The sequence below is a fragment of the Acomys minous genome (assembly GCF_964271855.1).
Source record: "Acomys minous genome assembly, chromosome: 7".
In the NCBI taxonomy this organism is placed as follows: Eukaryota; Metazoa; Chordata; class Mammalia; order Rodentia; family Muridae; genus Acomys; species Acomys minous.
Window position 1 is genome coordinate 44,766,584 of NC_140488.1, and position 19,310 is coordinate 44,785,893.

General features: G+C 45.4%; 1 protein-coding gene across 3 annotated transcripts in view; it reads right to left on the reverse strand.

The window, feature by feature from the left end:
- FRMPD3 (FERM and PDZ domain containing 3) overlaps positions 1-19,310 on the reverse strand; it is a 152,040-nt gene that overhangs the window by 78,187 nt on the left and 54,543 nt on the right. The window contains exon 1 of one of the 3 annotated variants that reach the window (XM_084790922.1): positions 13,973-14,008. The exons of 1 other annotated variant lie outside the window; for it this stretch is intronic. In XM_084790922.1, the coding sequence (XP_084647048.1) occupies positions 13,973-13,989 (17 nt within the window). In that variant the 5' untranslated portion in view covers positions 13,990-14,008. Of the gene's footprint in view, positions 1-13,695; positions 13,765-13,972; positions 14,009-19,310 lie in introns of those variants that run through there. One more of the 3 variants, XM_084790923.1, reaches the window with a different exon arrangement.

Consider the following 19,310-nt stretch of genomic DNA (forward strand, 5'->3'; position numbering starts at 1 on the left):
CATCTCTCTCTCTCTCTCTCTCTCTCTCTCTCTCTCTCTCTCTCTCTCTCTCCACACACACACACACACACACACACACACACACACACACGCACATATAATTTTCCTGTACATACATCCCAAAGATAAAGTTTAATTTAGTAAGTGAGATTAACAACAATAAGAGAAAAGGTGGTTTTACTGGTGCACATCTGGAATCCCAATAATCCAGGACCAGGAGTTTGTGGTCAGCCTGGCCAACCTTGGATATACAATAAGAATCCTGATAGGGAAGGATGAGAAGAGAAGAGAAGAGACGAGATGAGAAGAGAAGAGACTAACTAGAATGTGTACTTGTAGCGCTTTGAATGAGAATGGCCTCCCACGGGCTCATATATTTGAACACTTGGTGCCCAGTTGGTGAAACTGGTTTAGGGACCAATTAGGAGTGTGGCCTTGTTGAAGGAGGTATGTCACTGGAGGTGGGCTCTGATGTTTCAAAAGCCCTTGCCAGACCCAGTTTCTCTCTCTCCCTCTCTCTCCTCTCTCTCTCTCTCTCTCTCTCTCTCTCTCTCTCTCTCTCTCTCTCTCTCTCTCTTTCTCTCTCTCTCTCTCCCTCCACCTCGCAGATCAGATGTAGAACTGTCAGGCATTTCTCTAGCACCATGCTTGCCTGCCTGCTGCCATGCAATCCACCATGATGGTTATGGACTCACCCTCTGAAACTCTAAGACGGCCCCAGTTAAATGATTTATTTTTATAAGTTGCCTTGTTCATGGTGTCTCTTCACAGCAATAGAACAGTATGAATTGTTTACTTCTGGAATTTTTCATTTGATGGTGTTGGGTTCCTGCTCAAAGGGAACTAAAACTTTAGAAAGTGAAGTCATTGGCTGAGAACGGCTGAGAAGGGTAGTGTAATGACCTCTCCATGATCTGATACCACCTGCCTACTCGCTTTCCTTGTGCCCTCTGGAGCTTTTAGTCAACAGCAAACTCTCCCGTACTTTCATTTTCGCTTCCAAAATGCCTACCCCCTTCTTCCCAAACTGAGACCTGGTTATTCCTTGAGGCTAGCACTTTCCTGTCTGTTCTTCTGCTACCATGTAAGTAGGCATGGTATGAAAAAAAAAAAAACAACCAAATTCAACCCCCTTGATGACTTAAGATTTAAGTGGTTTTGGTTGCCTTGGATGGTTCCTCGTCCCTGACTTTGGATTGGTCAGCTTAGACAAAGAAAGGTGAGCTGGCAGGCCCACAGCATCAGGTAAACATGTTTAGGACTGGTCAGCTGGTTGGGGTGGGGGCTCTGCTGACAGAAGGAAAATCCCACTAGGCCTTTATCACAGATCAGGAGTTTTCCAAAATCTCCATTTTTTCAGAATAAGAGCTCAGAAATTTGCTACCTTTCTCATGTATCTGTCTGCTTGTTAGAGATCTGTCCAGCTCCTAGTCCCTTATTTTTAAGTGGAAATTGCTTATATTTTTTCAATTGTTTTTGTCTCTTTGTCTGGAGTCTCAAGTCCTTCAGGGCCTGCAGGGGAGGTAGGCACTCTGTACTTAACCAGTGGTGTCTCTAGGCCATTAGGCCTTTCTTCTGAAGTGCCTCAGTCTTCTGAGAAACCTACCTGTTGCCAACCTTCCTCCCTCTTCAGTGTCACCTACAGACTTTCTGTGTAGGCCCCAAGGTCACTGAGGACTCTAGCTCCTAATTATATGTGATCTATACCTCCAGTCTTAAAAAAAAAAAAAAAGAAATATTGGTACACTATATATAACATGAAATTCACTTCAGCCATTTTTACTTGTACAGTTAGTTTGGAGACATTAAAATCACTCACATTGTTTTGCAACTCTCATGACCATCCATCTCCAGAATGCTTTTCCCTTCACAGACAAAAATTTACGTGTTTGGCATATTTCAGAGAGTATAATGTCTTCAGGATTCATCCATAGTGTAGCCTCGGTCAGCACCTCCTTCCTTTTAAGACTCAGTAACATTCTGTGTATGTGCCACATTTTATTTATCTGTTGATGGACACTTACATTGTTCCCAACATTTGGTTACTTCGAATAATGCTGCTATGAATACAGATGTACAAATATCTACTGGAGCCTTGATTTCACTTTTAGGGCATTATACCCATGTTTTGATTTTTCTTACAGGCTCATGTCCCTGGGTCTTGGTTGCTATTTGGAAAGTGATTAGATTCCAGAAATCTGAGTCAATCAATGAATTGATCCCATGATGAATATGTAATATGATGGTATTATTGGGAGGTGGTAAAAAGTGCGAGGGAGGGCCTTGTTTGAAAGAGTAAAGAAGTCACTAGAGGAGTGCCCTGGAAAAATTCAATCTTGTCCCTTTTCTCTTCTCTGTTTCCTGGTTGCCACACTGTATGTAGCTTTCCTTTGTTATGACCTTCCTCCATGGTATTTCTGCTGTGCCATGGACCTAAAATCAGTGGAATCAGCCAATTGTACATGGAAATCTATGAAACCATGATCCAAAACAAATTTATCCTCTTTTAAAATTATTTCTCTGAAATATTTGGCACAGCAACGAAAAATTAACAAAACTTAGGAGTGGGATTGCTAGATATTATGAGAACTCTATGATTACTTTTTTGAAGAATAACCATACTGTTTCCTACAATGGCTATACCACTTTCCTTTAGATAACACTTATTTTCTGTTTAGCGTTTTGTTTTCATAATGGCTATCCCAATAGTGGGCCTACTACTTTTGACGTCATTATTGCTCAGTCCAGTGCCTACCAGGCAATGAGGAAGCCACTGAAAACAACATCTTCCATTGGACTTACTTCATTGGCATACCTAGACATCATCAACTGCTGTACTGACTCCTAAATCTCCAGTGGTAACTCCCCACTACTTACTATGCTATCCACTATACTTCCACTTTTCTTCCAAAGAGTTCCCATTTCAGGAGACACCAGAATGCATGATGATCACCTATTCGTTTCCCACATTCCCTAGAAATCTCCCTTCTCATTCTCTCCTGAGTCAACTCTCTATGTGTTAGCTCTCTAAATAGAAAATTGTCCTGCTTATTCACTATTTTCCTCTTTCAGGCTCTTTCTTAGCTTCAAGGTCCCCCTTCTCCAGTTCTTGGTCTTGAGTTATGATCATTCTCACCCAAACACTTTCAACTCCCTTCCTTCCTCTCTCTCTTTGCCAGAATTGATAGATAAAACCTCACCCTTGATGAACTCAACTATATGTAGTCTTACAGTAGTTGGAGGAAGCTTCAAAGAACCTATAGAGCTGGCTTTCATGTTAAGCTAATGGCCTCAAATCTGGTGCATAGTTTTTGTTTGTTTTTTTGTTTTTGTTTGTGTTTTTGTTTTGAGACAGGGTTTCTCTGTGTAGCCTTGGCTGTCCTAGACTGTCTTTGTAGACCAGGCTGGCCTCAAACTCACAGTGATCCACCTGCCTCTGCCTCCTCTGGTGCATATTTTAACTGATGTATGGCCACTACCTTCTCACCATCTAATATGCTGATTTCATAGCTCCTCTTCTTTTCTGTCTTTCCATCAGCTTGATTTAAGACTTCAAGACGTCTCAACTTATGAAACTAAAATAGTAGAAGTTATCCGATAGATTACTCTCATCTCACTACCACTAATGCATATAGCACCATGTCTGCACAAGATTACCTTGCTAAAGTGGAAGATTTTTTTTTCTTCTATCAGTGCAAAACCTTGCCACTTATGTTCTGACACCAACCTCTCTTACTTATCAAGCATTTTACTCCTTTGGCCATCCATTCTCTTCCTGAAAATAGTCACTTCCAAAACCATGGTGCCATATTAATGAAAATATTTATCCTTATGAAAACAAACCTATTTTCCTGCTCCTTTTCACAGAAAAAAATTTGCCCACAAATCCTCACACTTCCACACATACTTTTTCTTCTCATGTTTCCATCCTTGATCACTTCCCATATGGCTTTCATGTCTGTAACTCCACATTTGCTCTTTTAAAGGACTCTTCTGTCTTTTATGGATATCCATCCATCAGCCCTGCTCTTACATCATCAGCACTCACCAAATGTAGACAAAGATGGCAACTCTCTCTCTCTCCAGAAATATGCTCCTGCTTGGTTTCTGTGAATATCTCCTGCTTGTCCTTCTATTTCTTTAGTTACTTTTCCATAGTTTCTTTTTAATGTCAGAGCTAGATATTGGAGTTCTATGGACCTCTGCCTGCATGTCTCTCTTCTTTTCCCTGAGGTGATGCCATGCAGCATCCAGCATCCTTGCTTTAAATACAATCAACAGGTAGATACTGTCTCCGAACTTACATTCTACTTTCTCTTCTTCAAGAGTTCCCAAACTCTTAGACATTAACATTTCTATTTTTATATCTCTCAGGAATCTCAAACTTAACATGGCTGAAAGGGAACTGTTGATTTTTTTTTCTCCTTAAAACCTCACTCAGCATTCTTCATCTCAGTACATGGCACGGAGTCAAGCTGGAAACCCGGGTCTTCTTGAAGCCTGTCTTTCCTCCTTCATCCTTGACATCCAATTTTTCAGTAAGTATTGTCAGCTGTCACTTCAAAACACATCCAGAATCTGTCCAATTCTCTCCATCTCCATGGCTGTCACTGATGCAAGCCACCATTACTTCTGTGGATTGCTGCAGCTGCCTCCTTATTGGCCTTCCTGTATCACTGCTGTCTCCTTCTAAATTTGGCATTTACAGGTGTCGTAATAGTTGAGACTAGAGCCAATTGCTCTCTTGCTTAAAACCCTTTAGACATTCTTCATTGATGGTAAACAGTGTTGAAACGTGTGTGTGTGTGTGTGTGTGTGTGTGTGTGTGTGTGTGTGTGTGTGTCACATGCCCTTTGTGATTTTCCAATGGTATTCCTATTATTGACTATTACAATCTGGTCCCATTCACTACTTTTGAGTTTCTCACCATACCAAGTTCTTTGCCATCTCAAGGACAGCCCACTTGGTATTCTATTTTCCTGGAAACCTCTTTCCCTATTTTCCACATGGCTGATCTTTCATCCTTTATGTCTATTCTTAAATATCACTCCCTCACAAAAGGCCTTTCCTGGAAACTGTCCTATTGTTGTGGCCTGTTATTTCTTTCATGAGACTCATCACAAGTTGTAATTATGTATTTTCTGGCTATTTTGCTATAAAACCCTATGAGTTGAAACTAGGTCTCTTTTGTTTACCAATATACATGTGGTGTTTGGCAAATAGTTGGTGCTCAGTGTTGTTTTCCAAACGAACCAATGCATAAATGAGTAAGGGTAATTTTGAGACACACAGATTAGAGGTCTCTGTCCGTTCCATGCAGTTCATTGTCAAATGGTTACTAGCTGTGGTTCACTCTGAGAACGTCAGATTTATAGATGGTTATTATATTGGTCAGATACCTGAGAAAAACAACTTAAAAGAGGGAGACCTATTTTTGGTCCATGGGTTTGCAGGTTTCAGTGCATGCTCTTGGCATTCCACTTTTTCATGAAAATCTCTTTCCTCATTCTTCACATGGATGCGCTTTAATCCTTTAAGTCTCTGCTTATATATTACCTCTTCACAAAGGCCTTTCCTAGAAACGCAGGCCTGCTGCTTCTGTGCCTGTGGTGAGGCCAAGGCTTGTGGTGGAGAGAACATAGTAAAGCAAATAAGAAGCAGGAAGAGAGGAAGGGACAGACAACAGGGGACATCTTTGCAGCACTTATACCTATTGGCCCACTTCTTCCAACTAGGCCTTTCTATTCATCATCTCCTCCCAAACCATTGATTTATGAATCTATTAGGTAGTACCTTGGGATCAAATTAGACCTACCAGTTGGCTATCACACCTTCAACACATGCATCTTTGGGGGATACATTGTCTTATCTAAGCTATGGCAGTGGATCTGGTCCAAAGGAGACACTCCACAACCTATCTGGCCAAAGACCAACGTGGAGAGAGAATGGAGTCCAAGAAAGGGTCCACAACTACAATACAGGAAAGAATAGGAGACAGTAGGGCTCCGAGTCTGTTTAGAGGTTTGAGGGTTAGAAACTGAATAGGATTTCCCTCATAGGGGAGCAATTTTCTTTAAAGGGTGTGCAATCATCTTTTCAGAATGGTCAGAAGTGTGGGGTGTGTACAAAGATTTGATGATTCTTCCCAGTCCTGAGAGTCTATGAGTGGTGGAGTTGTTACTTTTCCTTGTTATAGCTCCTTTTTCCTTCCTAGGTCTTTATGGTCCTGAAAGTTTCTCTTCAGTTGAGCTTAAAGAAGCATCCTTGGGACAACTTGCTGGTATCCATGTTCTTTTCTTTGATTATCTAAAGTAGCTTTCCCCCAGTGGCCTGGGATGCAGGTGCTATCACTGTCATAAGGGAGCAAATGTAGTAACCAAAGTCCTCTGTTCTTCTCCAAATATTTGGGAGCTTGGAGTGGTTTTTGTCAAAGACCAAGCCTGAAATCTCCCTGAAAGGAAGCTGTAGAAGTCCCTCTCTGCAGCTACCCCTCCCCTTCCCTTCTTCTCCTTAAGGGCTGCACATTCAGTAGATTCTGACGTGCTGTCTAATAGGTCCAGACACACTCCTAAACCTTCCTTACTGGGCCTGCCAGTCTGGTGACAGATGTTAGGGCTGTTCCAGATGTGAGGCTGATGCCATATGGCATTCCAGGTCACAAGATCTGAAACTGCTGCCATTGAGCTGTGGCAGAGTTAGTGGGGAGATCCTTGCATTTTAGCCCTCACTCACCTGTCACTGGCTGAGGCAGTGAGGGGGAACTAGAGCAATGAAATATTCATGGGAGCTTGAAGGAGTTGTCATGTCGTCCTAAAGAACCCGAGACACCCCAGCCCCCACCTTCCGTGTACGACATCAAGTATTCCTGAAAGAGGCCAAGACAGATTGACTGAGCTAGAGGGAAAGAAATGAGGAATGAAGGGAAAGACAAGTGAGAAGAAAAGACAGCTGAACAGGGAAGGGGGCCTGCCAGAGCCAAGAGGAGAGAGGCAATGAGAATAACACAGCGGAGAAATAGGACAAAACGGCCTTGGAGACCTTGAAGGCGAAAGGATAGGCTTGGAGAAGGCAAAGACTAGAGACACCAACCCTAGTCACTTTACCTTTCTGGAGGCCCTCTTCAGATCCTCCCTTGTCCTCCAAATGTCGGCACGCTGACCGTATTGTTACCCTTAGGGCGTCCACCACAGCTCAAGGACCATATGGTAATGAGAGCATTCAGATAGATGGAACTCTTCTGGGAGGAGGATTGCTATTATGCCATACTGACAGCATGATGCTCCTACCCGGGTCACAGATGGGGATGCAGTGAGTAGGCAACAAATAGAAAACATTATGAAGGAAAGGCCCTGGACACTTTCCTGACTTAGGACAGGTTTCCAGTCACCAGCGGCTGGATTTCTGTTGTGAAAGGGAGATCCAGGAAGCCAAACAGGACTGGAGAGAACTGCAGAAAGTAGGAGAGTGTAGTCATGATGGGAAAAGTAGAGTTGGCAGGGAAAGGAACAGCAGGCTTGGATTCTTCCCCATAGTGCACTCCCCACTCCACCCCTGGCCAAGCTCTGAGGCCAGGCTGGACCACAGAGCTCTAGCATAAAATGGCAAGCCAGGAAAGGGTCCTTTGCTATGCAATTTTCTCTTCTCTTGGATCCCAACCTTTGGTTTGTCAAGGGCTGAACTGTAAACAAAGCTTGGCGGCAGTCAGGGGGAGCAGGTGTGGCCACAATTTTCTGGGAACTTCCCAAGCAGCTGCTGCCAGCAGCCAAAGACCCAGGATTCATATAGCACATCCCTGGGGGCTGGTTGGCAGACATTAACTGCATAGGGCTCTAGGCAAAGTCCCTTGAAGCCAAAAGAGGGCCCATTCAGCTGTTGGGCTGTGCCAAGACCTTCCTCTTTATGAGACTGCTAAGTATCAACGGCCTAAGCCACCAGCCTCAGATGCCCCCAGTCTCTGATTTTGGTCAACTCCAAGACAATCTCAGAGTTGGCAAGGACCATACAAGTTATTTACTTGCTCTTGTTGCATCCCTGCTGATTTCCAGAAACAGGAGGGAAGGCTCAGACTGCAGCGGGGTCCAGAAGGAAGAAGCAGACCTGGACCAGTAGTGAGGTAAAGTAAGAAGAACAGGCCGAGAGACCAAAGCATTCAGGAAATATGTAGCCGAAGGTATGAAGATGAATCCAAGTACAGGCTAACAGGAAAGAAAAAGGCTATCATTAACTCAGTGAGTAGGACTTGCTCACCTTCTATCTCTTATAGCTGACTTTGCATGGGCCACAGGGACCCTCCTTGGCATTCTCTTGGGGAGCGTCTGAGAGGACAAGAATGTATATCTACCTTAGTGCTTTGCCTAGAGTCTGAAATGGGTGTCTTCAGCATAAGACTCATGACTAACAGGTACCAGGCTGATTTGGGAGAGAGTGAAGGCCCTAGCTCCTCCATGTGTGTCATCTCAGACCTATTCAATCAGTGTACCTCAGATACAAGGCAGAAATTAGGTCAGGAAGCCACTAGACAAAGGAAAACATGTGAATAGAGGTCTGGTTAACTCATATCACCCTGCCAGGAGGTGTCTAGAGATGCTAACTGCAGCCTCAGGACAGTGAGACACCTTTTGTTCTGCCTAATTGCATCTTCCTGCTGATACAGAAGAAGGAATTTTCGGGCATTTTCAAAAACTGGGGTCATAAAAGAAGAGCGAGGTTGATGAACTCTCCACCGAAGAATAAGAACCACAGGCAGAAAATACCTGCCCGAGGCAACAATTCACATAACCTCAGAGGCTAGGCATGGAGTAAGGGATCAGAGGGAGTGAAGGACCTCCCTAGAAATAGGAAATAAAATATATAGTTGTGAGGAGACAGAGGACAGGCTGGAACAGGAGGAAAAATGGGGAGAGAGAAGGAAGAGGAGGGTAAGGGGAAGATACATGGAGGGACAACTAGCACTAAGGCCCATATGGAGGTCCACATGGAAACCTACTACAGTAGAAGCTTCTTAAAATATATCCACATAGAGGAGAAATCTAAGAGGAGTTACCAAATAACGGGAGAGGCAATGGCCCACCTTGACATCTTTCACCAAGTGAAACCTCCAGTACCAGGAATGAGTTACAACATGGCCCCATGGTCACTCCCCAACAACCCAGGCTATTGCTGAGGTTATTGGTTGCTCTCCAAAAACTGATGGTCAGGCCCTATTGCTGAAGATAACACCTATACAACTCATTGAACACAGGGATGTTGAGCTGGTGCCTACCTAGAGCCTTCAGCCTTATTGACCGGTGATCATGGTACTGGGAGGTACTCCACATGTTACCAGAGGAGAAAGGTAAGCACCAACCCAGCCACAAACCCTGTGACCTACAATGGTGACCTGTCTGCAATAGTGGCATAAATTTGTGGGATTAACCAACCACTCTCTGCTTGGATTTAAGGCCTTGTCTGTGAAGTGGAGTCCATTTCAGACACTGCTTTGGTGGGCAAGAGCCTGAGTGAGGCTAGATAGGCCATGGACCTAAGGGGGAAACCAAGTACTACTGTTTTGCTAAGGGAACACAGGAATGACTCCTAATGACATTCTGCTAGACCCATCATAGGTAAATGTCGTGCTCAGCCATCATCTGAGAAGCTTCTCCCTGAGGCAGATGGGAGTAAATACAGGTACTCACAAATGGACAGGCCCCCGGGAAACATGCCCCCATCCCCCACCACGAAAGTATCTAACTGACAACTGATTGTAAAGGAAAAACAGGTTTTCTCCAATGGAGTCTCATGACTAGCACAAAACAAAAATGATGGTGGTTTTGTAGATTGTTTTTGTCTATTTTTGCTGTGCTGGGGGCACTTTTTCCATTTCAGTGGTCTTTTGCATGTATATTATGGTTTCTGATTTTATGGAGCTCTCTCTCTCTCTCTCTCTCTCTCTCTCTCTCTCTCTCTCTCTCTCTGTGTGTGTGTGTGTGTGTGTGTGTGTGTGTGTGTGTGTGTGTGTTAGTTTTTTCATGTTTATTTTCTTATATTTTGGTTTGTTTATCTGCCTGTTTGTTTTCTAAAGAAAGAATGAAAGGTAGAGTTAGCTACATGGGGCAGTGGAGAGGATCTGTTATCAGAACATATTGTATGAACCTCAAAAAAAAAAGAATCAAGAAGGAGCTGGAGAGATGGATCAGTGGTTAAGAGCACAGTCTGAGTCTGTTCTTCCAAAGGTTCTGAGTTCAATTCCCAGCAAGTACATGGTGGCTCACAACCATCTTTAGGGGGAATCTGGTGTCCTCTTGTGGCATGCAGGTGTACATGCAGGCAGAGCACTGTATACACAATAATAAATAAATCTTAAAAATAAGTAAGATAAAATAAAAGATCAAGAAAGGTGATAACTTTTGAAGACCAATTTTTAAGTTACTGTACCCTAATAGCCTATTAACCAAGAAAGCCCTTCCCTAAGCCTTCAGGTTTTTGACATTACGGTGTATTTATTTTGATTGATTAAACCTGTAAAGCCAGTGCTTTCTTGAAGAATAATGTAAGTTCTTTTTTCTGCTCACCTTCTTATAAAGGGAAGGATGGCAAAGTCCCTTTCTGTGAATGAGGGGCTCTCTTCTGTAGTGTTTATAAAGCATCAATTCATTCCTTCATTCATATATGCACCCCAAATAACTACTGTACCTCTATTATGCACCCAGCCTCTCCCTCCAATGTGGAGACAGGTGTGTAAACTACCACAAAACCATATGTCCCCTAGCTGCACAGAGGGCAGCAGAGGATGCTGTGGGAACACAGAGGAAGGTATCTCCCAGCAGATCTCCCCTACCCTTGCAGAGTGGTGAAGGTGAGAAGGACATTTCAGGAAAGGAATGTCATTCATCCCAGCAAATGAATAGTTAGGAAGAGTCAGCAAAGAAGGAAACCTCTGGGTATTTAAGTCACTGCAATTAGAAGAAATTACAGAATAAATTCAAGCAAAACTTTAATTTGAGCACAGTTCCCCCACTGACTCCTTTCATGTGGCCTTATGAAATGATGCAATGGACTCTCGCTCACAGGGATGAGAGCCAGAGCTGTGCACACACTAGGGTTACCAACACATTTCTCATGCACCACCCTGTTACCAGGAGCTATACTTGGAAGCCCCCTGTCGTAGGAGCATCAGGAAAGGTAGGTTTCCTGCAGGTTCAATAAGATCCCGCCATAGTCCCAGAGACTGAAGGCATGGGGTTCACACACCCTGTTTTGTTCACATTGAAGAGAGACTATTCGATGCTAGCTCTCTGAATGGGCTGGGGAAATAGTAGGAAATTACAAAGGACTCCATTGAAAGCTAGGTATGTATGACCCAGGAACAGCCCCACAGGGGCCAGTGACACTTAGGTTTCAGCCCATAGGGATCATTCTGGGTGGGGGGGGGAGGCTTCTGCCACTCGAGTTGTAGTTTCAAATCAAGCCCCCTTCCCTCCTTAGGGGATACAAAGACAGTTTTGGCCATTATTGCAAATATTCTTTAAAAATTAACTCCTAACAGAGGTACTCAGATAGAGCCATAATATCGGATTAACAACTCCAAGCCAGTAAACCAGCAAACCAGACACTTGTTTAATTAACAGAACTTATAAAGCATAACAACTTATTGATGTCACAGGCACGGTATTTAGTACAACAACATAACCCAAATCCATCCGGAACACGCTGTCTTTTCCTGGAAACCTGCTCTTCACCAATCTTTGCAATTCCCTCATCTATAGTGTAAAGGTATCTTTGCAATTCCCTCATCTATAGTGTAAAGGTATCTGAGCAAAGAGATAGAGTTCTGGGCAAATGACTGGGGAACTTTGGGAAATACCAAGCCCAGTTCTCATGCACAGATCTGTCAAAGGGTTGTTTCAGCTCTGGTTTTGGATCTGGGTTGGAAGCCCAACTTTTTTTCTTCTTCTTTTTTTTAAAATTAATTTATTCATATTACATCTCAATTGTTATCCCATCCTCCCATTCCTCCCTCCCTCCCACTTTCACCCTATTCCCCTCCCCTATGACTGTGACTGAGGGGGACCTCCTCCCTCTGTATATGATTAGATTATAAAGTCTCTTCTTGGTAGCCTTCTTCCTCTGAGTGCCAAGACTCAATTCCTTTATCTATAAAGTGAGACTCATTATAGGACTCACTTCAAAGTCCGTATACAAAGACTGAATACATGCAACACCCTGACAAAGTAGGTGTTCATCTATAGGATCTATAAACAAGTATTATTATCAGTGGGAATCAAGTAATAGAATCTACTGTGTTATTCTGGCCCACTGTCTTTCTCAACAGTTTGTAATTGGGGGTGATATGAAAAATTGATTCAACGTTCATTGAGACTGGGCCCTGACTTCGGAAATACAGAATTAAAATAAATTTTGCCACAGAGAAATCAACCTGGCTTTTATTATTTCATTAAAGCCAGCTTGTCATCATATTTCCAATAATTACCAATGAGGAAATGTATGAAGAAAGATTGGGCTGAAATCCTAGCTCCGCCACTTACTTGCTGTTGGACCATAGCCTTGACGACCTCTCTATGCCTCGATTTCCTCACTTGTAAAATATGAATAATATTAGTATTTACCGCACAGGAATTTTGTGAAGAATGAATAAAATAATGCATATCAAGTACTTAGAACTGGACCTGGCACATAACAAGCTCCAAGCAAATGACAGCCAGTGCTGTTATTATTGCCTATGACTTATTATTACTGGGAGCTTAAAGAGCTTGGTGAGCCTAACCAACGTAGCTGAGGGTGGAAAAGCAGAGGGGAGACACGGGGGTCTTGTTATCTCAGGCCTAACACCATCTCAATTGTACACAGCCAAGAGAAAACAGTGACAGGCATGCTCCTGCTTGTTCTCACTTGCTGTGGCATGCTAGTTCTGTAAGGAATATACCACCAGGTAGGTGCCCGTGGTCATGTTTCTCAGCCTGGCTCTGCTTGGAGAACATTGAGGTCTCAGCTGCCCCCTCCCCACAATGCAACCGCACCGTCAGCATCCCCTGAGCACCTCCCCCACCGTCAAAGATCCCTGGGAGCGCAATCTAGCCACTATGCCTGGGAAACGGAGGAGGGAGGCTAGAAGCCCAGATCTTTCCCTACAGGACTCGCAGTTGCCCGCAGGGGGACCAAAGCTCTCACCTGCAGAGAATCCTAGAGAATCTGGTGGCTGGCAGGATGCTTGGGTTCCAACACCTAGAAGCGCTGCTTTCCGTTTCAGCTTTCTACTCTCTACACCCTCTTCGCTCCCCGCCCCCCACCCTCAGCAGGAAAACTTCCTGCTCCCGCCGCCACTTTGCCACCGGCAACTAAACCTCTGCCCCGCGTGCACCTTGACTTGCAATTTCCTCCATGGCTCTGCGAACCGACCCGAGGGCCGCTTGGCTACTAGAAGGAATCCTTGGGGGCTCGTGGTGGTGGTGGTGGGGAGATGGAGAAGAATGTCACCTTCTGAAACGCCCCCCCCATCCCCACCCCCGCCCCCAGGAGGAGCAAGGAAGGGGCAAGCGCCCAGAAGGAAGGGGCACGTGGCAGAGCTGACCCCAAGTCACTCTGAGGTATTAGTGAGGACCCTAGCAATCTCTGCGAACCTTACAACCCCACACACGCCCGGCTATATGACCCTTTCCTAGGCGAGCCCTAGCCTGGCTTCCGGGGCTCAGTACTTACTGTCGGGGACCCTCTCCAGGCCCAGGCTGCGTGGTTGCGGAGCCAGGAACCCTCCCGCCGTCTCTCCCGCGCGCGGCTGCCCCTGCCTGTGCCCAGCGCAGACACTAGCGGCAGCGGCGTCTGTTGGAAGAGAAAGATCACGCCTGCCTTAGAAACCCAGCCCCTGCTGTGACCAGAATCTTAAAGAAGGAGGCGACTGGCTCTGCCCCAGAGCCCAGGCTGAGGTGATGAACTAAGCAGGGAGCTGGTAAACACAGCCTGGGCCCCTCTTTCCTACCTGGATTCTAGCCTCATGAGCAGTCTGGTGTCCCTGGGGGACCCCTCCCTCTGGGATCGGAGGTGTAGATTATCCAGCTGCCTCCGCTTGGTTGAGCACTTACTAAGAGCTGGACACTGTGCTATGCATTTTCTCATTCCAGCGCCCTCTTTATTGTACAGAAAACAAAACCGAGGCTCTGGGGGTGCAAAACAAATACTCTTTGAGTATTCAGGAGAGAACTGGTGGTCTCAAGAAAGAAAGCACAAGGATCTTAAATTAGGGGCACCCAGCACAAATGCCACTTTGTATTTACTGCTAAGTAGCATCTGAGAACCAGTGTACCTTTCCTTTCCCCATTTTTCTAACCGGACTAAGGACAAATGGTAACCCCAGGCATCCTTCTTTAGCAGAGACAGTTCATTTCTTAACATTTGATAGGTACCTACTATGTGCTAGGCTCCATGGGAGAAAACAAAGGGGAGGGGGGCGGAGGTTTCTGGATCTAGGTGGTCTTCTCTGAGACAAATTCAGAATCTCTGAAGTCTGGGTTATGCTAAGAGTTCGCTGAGCAAAGGAGAGAGTGCCCAGGTCTTAAAGAAGAGAGCAGCCAGTGTTCTCAAGTAACTCGCACACCAGCACTTCAGAGAGCCATTGATGGGGGACCAGAGGGAAGCTTGTAGACACAACTTGGCGACGAGCTTCTTGCACTGGGGCTGACTCTGACTATTCCCTACTACTGGATTAAGGGCCCACAGGGCCCACTCTTCTGTGAAGGGTGAGCAAGCAGAAGCCAACTATGTTAGGAGATTGAGCCCCACTGGCTTCTTTAGGGGTGTCACACCAGCCTTTCTTTGGCATTGGCATCTGGGATTTGGGGAAGATCTCATACTTCCTGGTCAGCATGATCAAATAGTATAGCATACTTGTCCTAGATCAGTAGAGCTGTGTGTGGTTGGCCATCTCTCTAGTCTCAGAGATTTGGGAGGCTGAGTATAGAGGATCATTGGAGCCCAGGAATTCAAGAATAGCCTGGGTGATGTGGTGAGACCATTTTTCAAAACAGCAAGAATAAGAATAAGAGCCACTGTGGAATATGTGTTTCTCCCTTCTTTGCTTATCCATTCAGGCAGCAAATATTTATTAGCCTCTATATAGTGTTGGGTACTGTACTAGGAGCAGCACACTTCTGTAGTCTTGCACCTTGCAAGGCAGAAAGAACACAAGACTGGAATTTAGAAAACATTTAAAGCCCTAGTTCTTTGTCTAAATACATGGCTGTGTGACCCTGAATGAGTCATGTATCCTTTCGGCACCTCAGTTTTCTTGTTGGTCAAACAGGGATAATAACACCTTTCCAGTCCTCCTTTCTGGGGGTGTTTGTGATGCTGGAGGGAGGTAATGGATGGGAAGGCACTTTGAAAAGTGTAAAGCCACTAGCCAAAGTCAGGGATTAGTCTGTCTCCAAGGTGGGAGGGGCTACTGGGTGCTAAAGCTGAAAAGAATGCCTGGCTGACTCTCTCAGATTGATGGCACTGAATCTCATCTTTCCAGAACTCCTGAGCCTGCGCCTCAGCAGCCCCTGCTTTGTGAAATAGCATTCTCCCTCAGCGGTGCCTATGACACATTGGTTAGTGATGGCCCGGCCTGAAACTCAGGAGATCACTTTAAGGGCTTGAATGGACCTGCAGAACTATTTGGGCATTGGGGCTCTAATTAATGGCAATAGCAGCCTCCCGCTCCCCGCCTGCCCGCCTCCTTGTGAGATTATCCAACCTCTAGGATTGCAGATGTTGAAGCCTCTGAAGGCTCCCAAGACACCTTCCCTTCAGAACACACAGAGCTCATGTCAGACAGCAGAGTGTGGTGAAGAGGGTAGAGGCTCATTCTGCTAACAGCTGGGCTTCTGTGTTCTGCCCAAGTAGCTGAGACCTGCAACAGGACTAGTAGAAACATTGGGAGGGTCTTTTGTTGTTTAGCCCATCCCACGGAACACCCCTGATATTCTCTACAATTCTACCACGCAGTTGTCTCTTGGTATCTACAGGGCAGGTTTCAGGATCCCAAACAGATACCAAAATACAAAGATGTTCACCTCCCTTATTTAAAATAACACACTGTGTGTGCATATAATGCCCATTCTCTTGTATACTTTAAATCACCTTTGGATTACTTAAAAATCTAATACAATGCAACAGTTATGTAAGTACTTGTCATACCATATTGGTTAGTGACTAATGACAAGAGGTAAAATTCAACACAAACACAATTCTCTTTAGAGTTACTTTCTTTCTTTCTTTTTTGGAAAAGAAGCAAGATAATTTTATTCTTCAGAATGTTTTGATTTACAGTTGGTTAGCTCTGCAAACGTAGAACCCACGGGTACAAAGGGCTGACTGTAGTATGCCTACTATGTAACTGTATCTTCGAGACAAGTGTCCCAACTCCCAGAGCACTCACCTTTACCCTCAGCTACCCAAAGCAAACAGGCTTTAAGGAAACGCAGGCTCCTGCGGGGCCAAACCATTTTCTAGACAAATCCGCTAGCTTCTTCCCTTCCAGTCTCACTTCTCATCAGATCATCCTCAACATTGGCTAGAAGAATGCTAGAGCTGATAGAGGACGAAGGGGGAAAAAAATCTTAGGAACCTAGGAAGCGGAGCCAAGCTCAGAGCCGCCCCAAACAGCTCTAGAAGAACTAGAAAGAAAGCCAAAGGGAGGAAGAACAAGCACTTTGGCCTTGGGCCAGGGCACCTGCAGCAAGTAGGTCCCTAGGGAAGGCACAGAACAAGATACATCCCACACCCAGCCTTCTTTGGCAGCCATTGAGCCCATCCCTCTTATGGCTGGGGCTCTTCTCGATGTCTTCATAGATTCCCTTGTTGCATCCATCTCTCCCAGGCTGCTTCTCTTAATAAAGTGCCCTTGCTGCCACTCCAGACAGCCTGATGTTATCCTTCACTCTCACATCCTCCCTAGCATGGGCCACCCAGCAGTGATTCAGGCTTCCTGGGTCACAGTAGAACTGTGTGGCTGAAAAGCTTGTTGAATGGCTTGTGACTTGCTGGTAGCTTTGGGTGTGTTCATCATCAGCTCTTTCCTTGCCTCCACCAGGATGGTCTAAGCCCCAGATTGGGATCCTTGCCCTGGGTTCTTCGTCTTCTCTGTCTGACTTGTACCTTGTCTCCTAGACCAGTTGCTGCTGCTTTCTCCAAACCTATAGCTTGGTTCAATTTTACAATGCCTTCCTCTCAGCAATTGTCCATAACACTCCCCACTCCCTTGTTTATACCCACCCCCAAAGAGCAGAAAACCTCAAGATCCAAAGGAACGAATCAGGGCGGTAAGATTTCAGGCACAGGCAATTGAGGAGACACATTTGATCACATGATGTTTACCTATGTGTAATGCTGGCTCTGAAGATATTCTGGCATTTTCTCCTAAATATAATGAAGAGTTGGGATAATAGCAATCAAAGAAAGAGAAAACACCCTGGGATGCAAGCAGGAGCAGCTTGCTGTTCACCTCAGCCCTGGCAGGAATTAGACCTACGTGGCCTTACACTTTCTGTCTCTAAGCCTCAGTTTCTCCACACATCAAATGTGAATGTTGGGTTAGTTGATTCCATGCTTGCGTCTTGTTGAAATAAGCAGACTCTAAGCTCTCGGACACTGGGGACTACTGTTCTTCTAAGGGTAGCAGAAATATTAACATTATGTGTGCAGGAGAGTTAGGCAAAGGGTCTGCACTATGGACATGGACCCGATACTGCTACTCAACAATGTAGGTGCTATCTAATGCATCCTTTGCTGTGGAAGCAAAGCAGAGAAAACAGGACTCCCAGGGGTAGCATTCTGCTTGAGTATCCCCAAGACCAGTGTCTCTCAACCTTCCTAATACAATGCCTCATTTTGTGGTGACCTCTAAACCATAACTGCAATTTTGCTACTGTTAATAATTGCAATGTATGGGATAGAGAGATGGCTTAGAGGTTAAGAGCAGTGGCTGCTCTTCCAGAGGTCCTGAGTTCAATTCCCAGCAACCACATGGTGGCTCACAACCATCTATAATGAGATCTGTTGCTCTTTTCTGATTTGCTGGTGTACATGCAGGCAGAGCACTGTCTACATCATAAACAAATAAATCTTTAAAAAAGAGAGAGAGAAAAAGAATTGCAATGTAAATATCTTTGTTGTCCAATGGTCTTAGGCCACCCCTGTGAAAGGGTCCTTTGATCCCCAAAGGTCCTCTGGGGCTAATTCCACTGGTGGAGGAACAGGCGACATTTCCCTTCTGATTTATTAAAAATTTACATTCCTTCCTTAGTGATGAATAAACAGCTGCTCCCCCAAGGGCCTCTGAGGGTCCCCCTTCTTTCCTAGCACTCCCGACTGGCTTCTGACCCAATGTCAGTTCTCCAAGGCTTTGTTCTAATTCTCGGAGCTGTCCGGACTGGTCCAGTGCCTCTGAAATGGAAGCCGTGGGAGAATGTTTAATAGTGTCCCGATCTAGAATTCCACTCTGCTTCACTGTCCCCTGCTTTCCAGTTTTTTTCCTTGAAGAATTGACACGGCTTCTCTGAACTGAGAGAGGCTTGATGGCCTCTGAGTCAGATGGACCCTGATTGTTTTACAGAATGGGAGAAAAAAAGATAGAGACGTGGTGGGAGGGGGGAACTGGTTGTATAGTTCACAGCTCCTGCCTTAGGGACCCTTTGCTTTGGTCACCTGGGTCCAGTTGCTAGTAGATGAACTGAAGGCAAATAGGTTGGCTTTGGAGGGCTGTACCTTCCTGTTTTGACTACCTTGCTACACTGCTGGCTTCCTCCCTCCTCCCCCACCCCCTTCCACTGCTGGGTCAGATGTTCCTCCTTACTCCCCAGGTCTATGTGGGGAGCTCCACTGCCCCCCCCCATCCCCTGCCCTTTTTCTCCTCTTATGTTTCCTAGGAGGGAAGGATAAGCTTCCAGCCAGATAAGCTTCCCTAGCACCAGAAATCCCCCTCTCTGAGTCCCCCTCTTTCCTCCCTCCGAGATCCCATTGCCTTCTCCCTATCAAGGCCTAGCAGCTCGAATAGGTGCCTTGCCCCTGGTGTGTGAATGTTCTGTTCTCCCTGGGCCCGGTATTAATTTGCTCTCATTTGTGCGCTGCATTGTTCACGTGCGTGGCCTTTTCTCCAAGTGTAATGCTGCTCCCTGCTGCCTCTGTTGCCTCCCCACCCACACCCTTCTTAACCTTATAATAACAGGCCCTCCCTTGTGAAGAGGGGGGCTGGGCTTCTGCAAAACCTGCTCTTATACATGATGTAGTGATTCACTACATCCTCACAAACACCGGAGGAAACCATTCCTGTGGGGTGG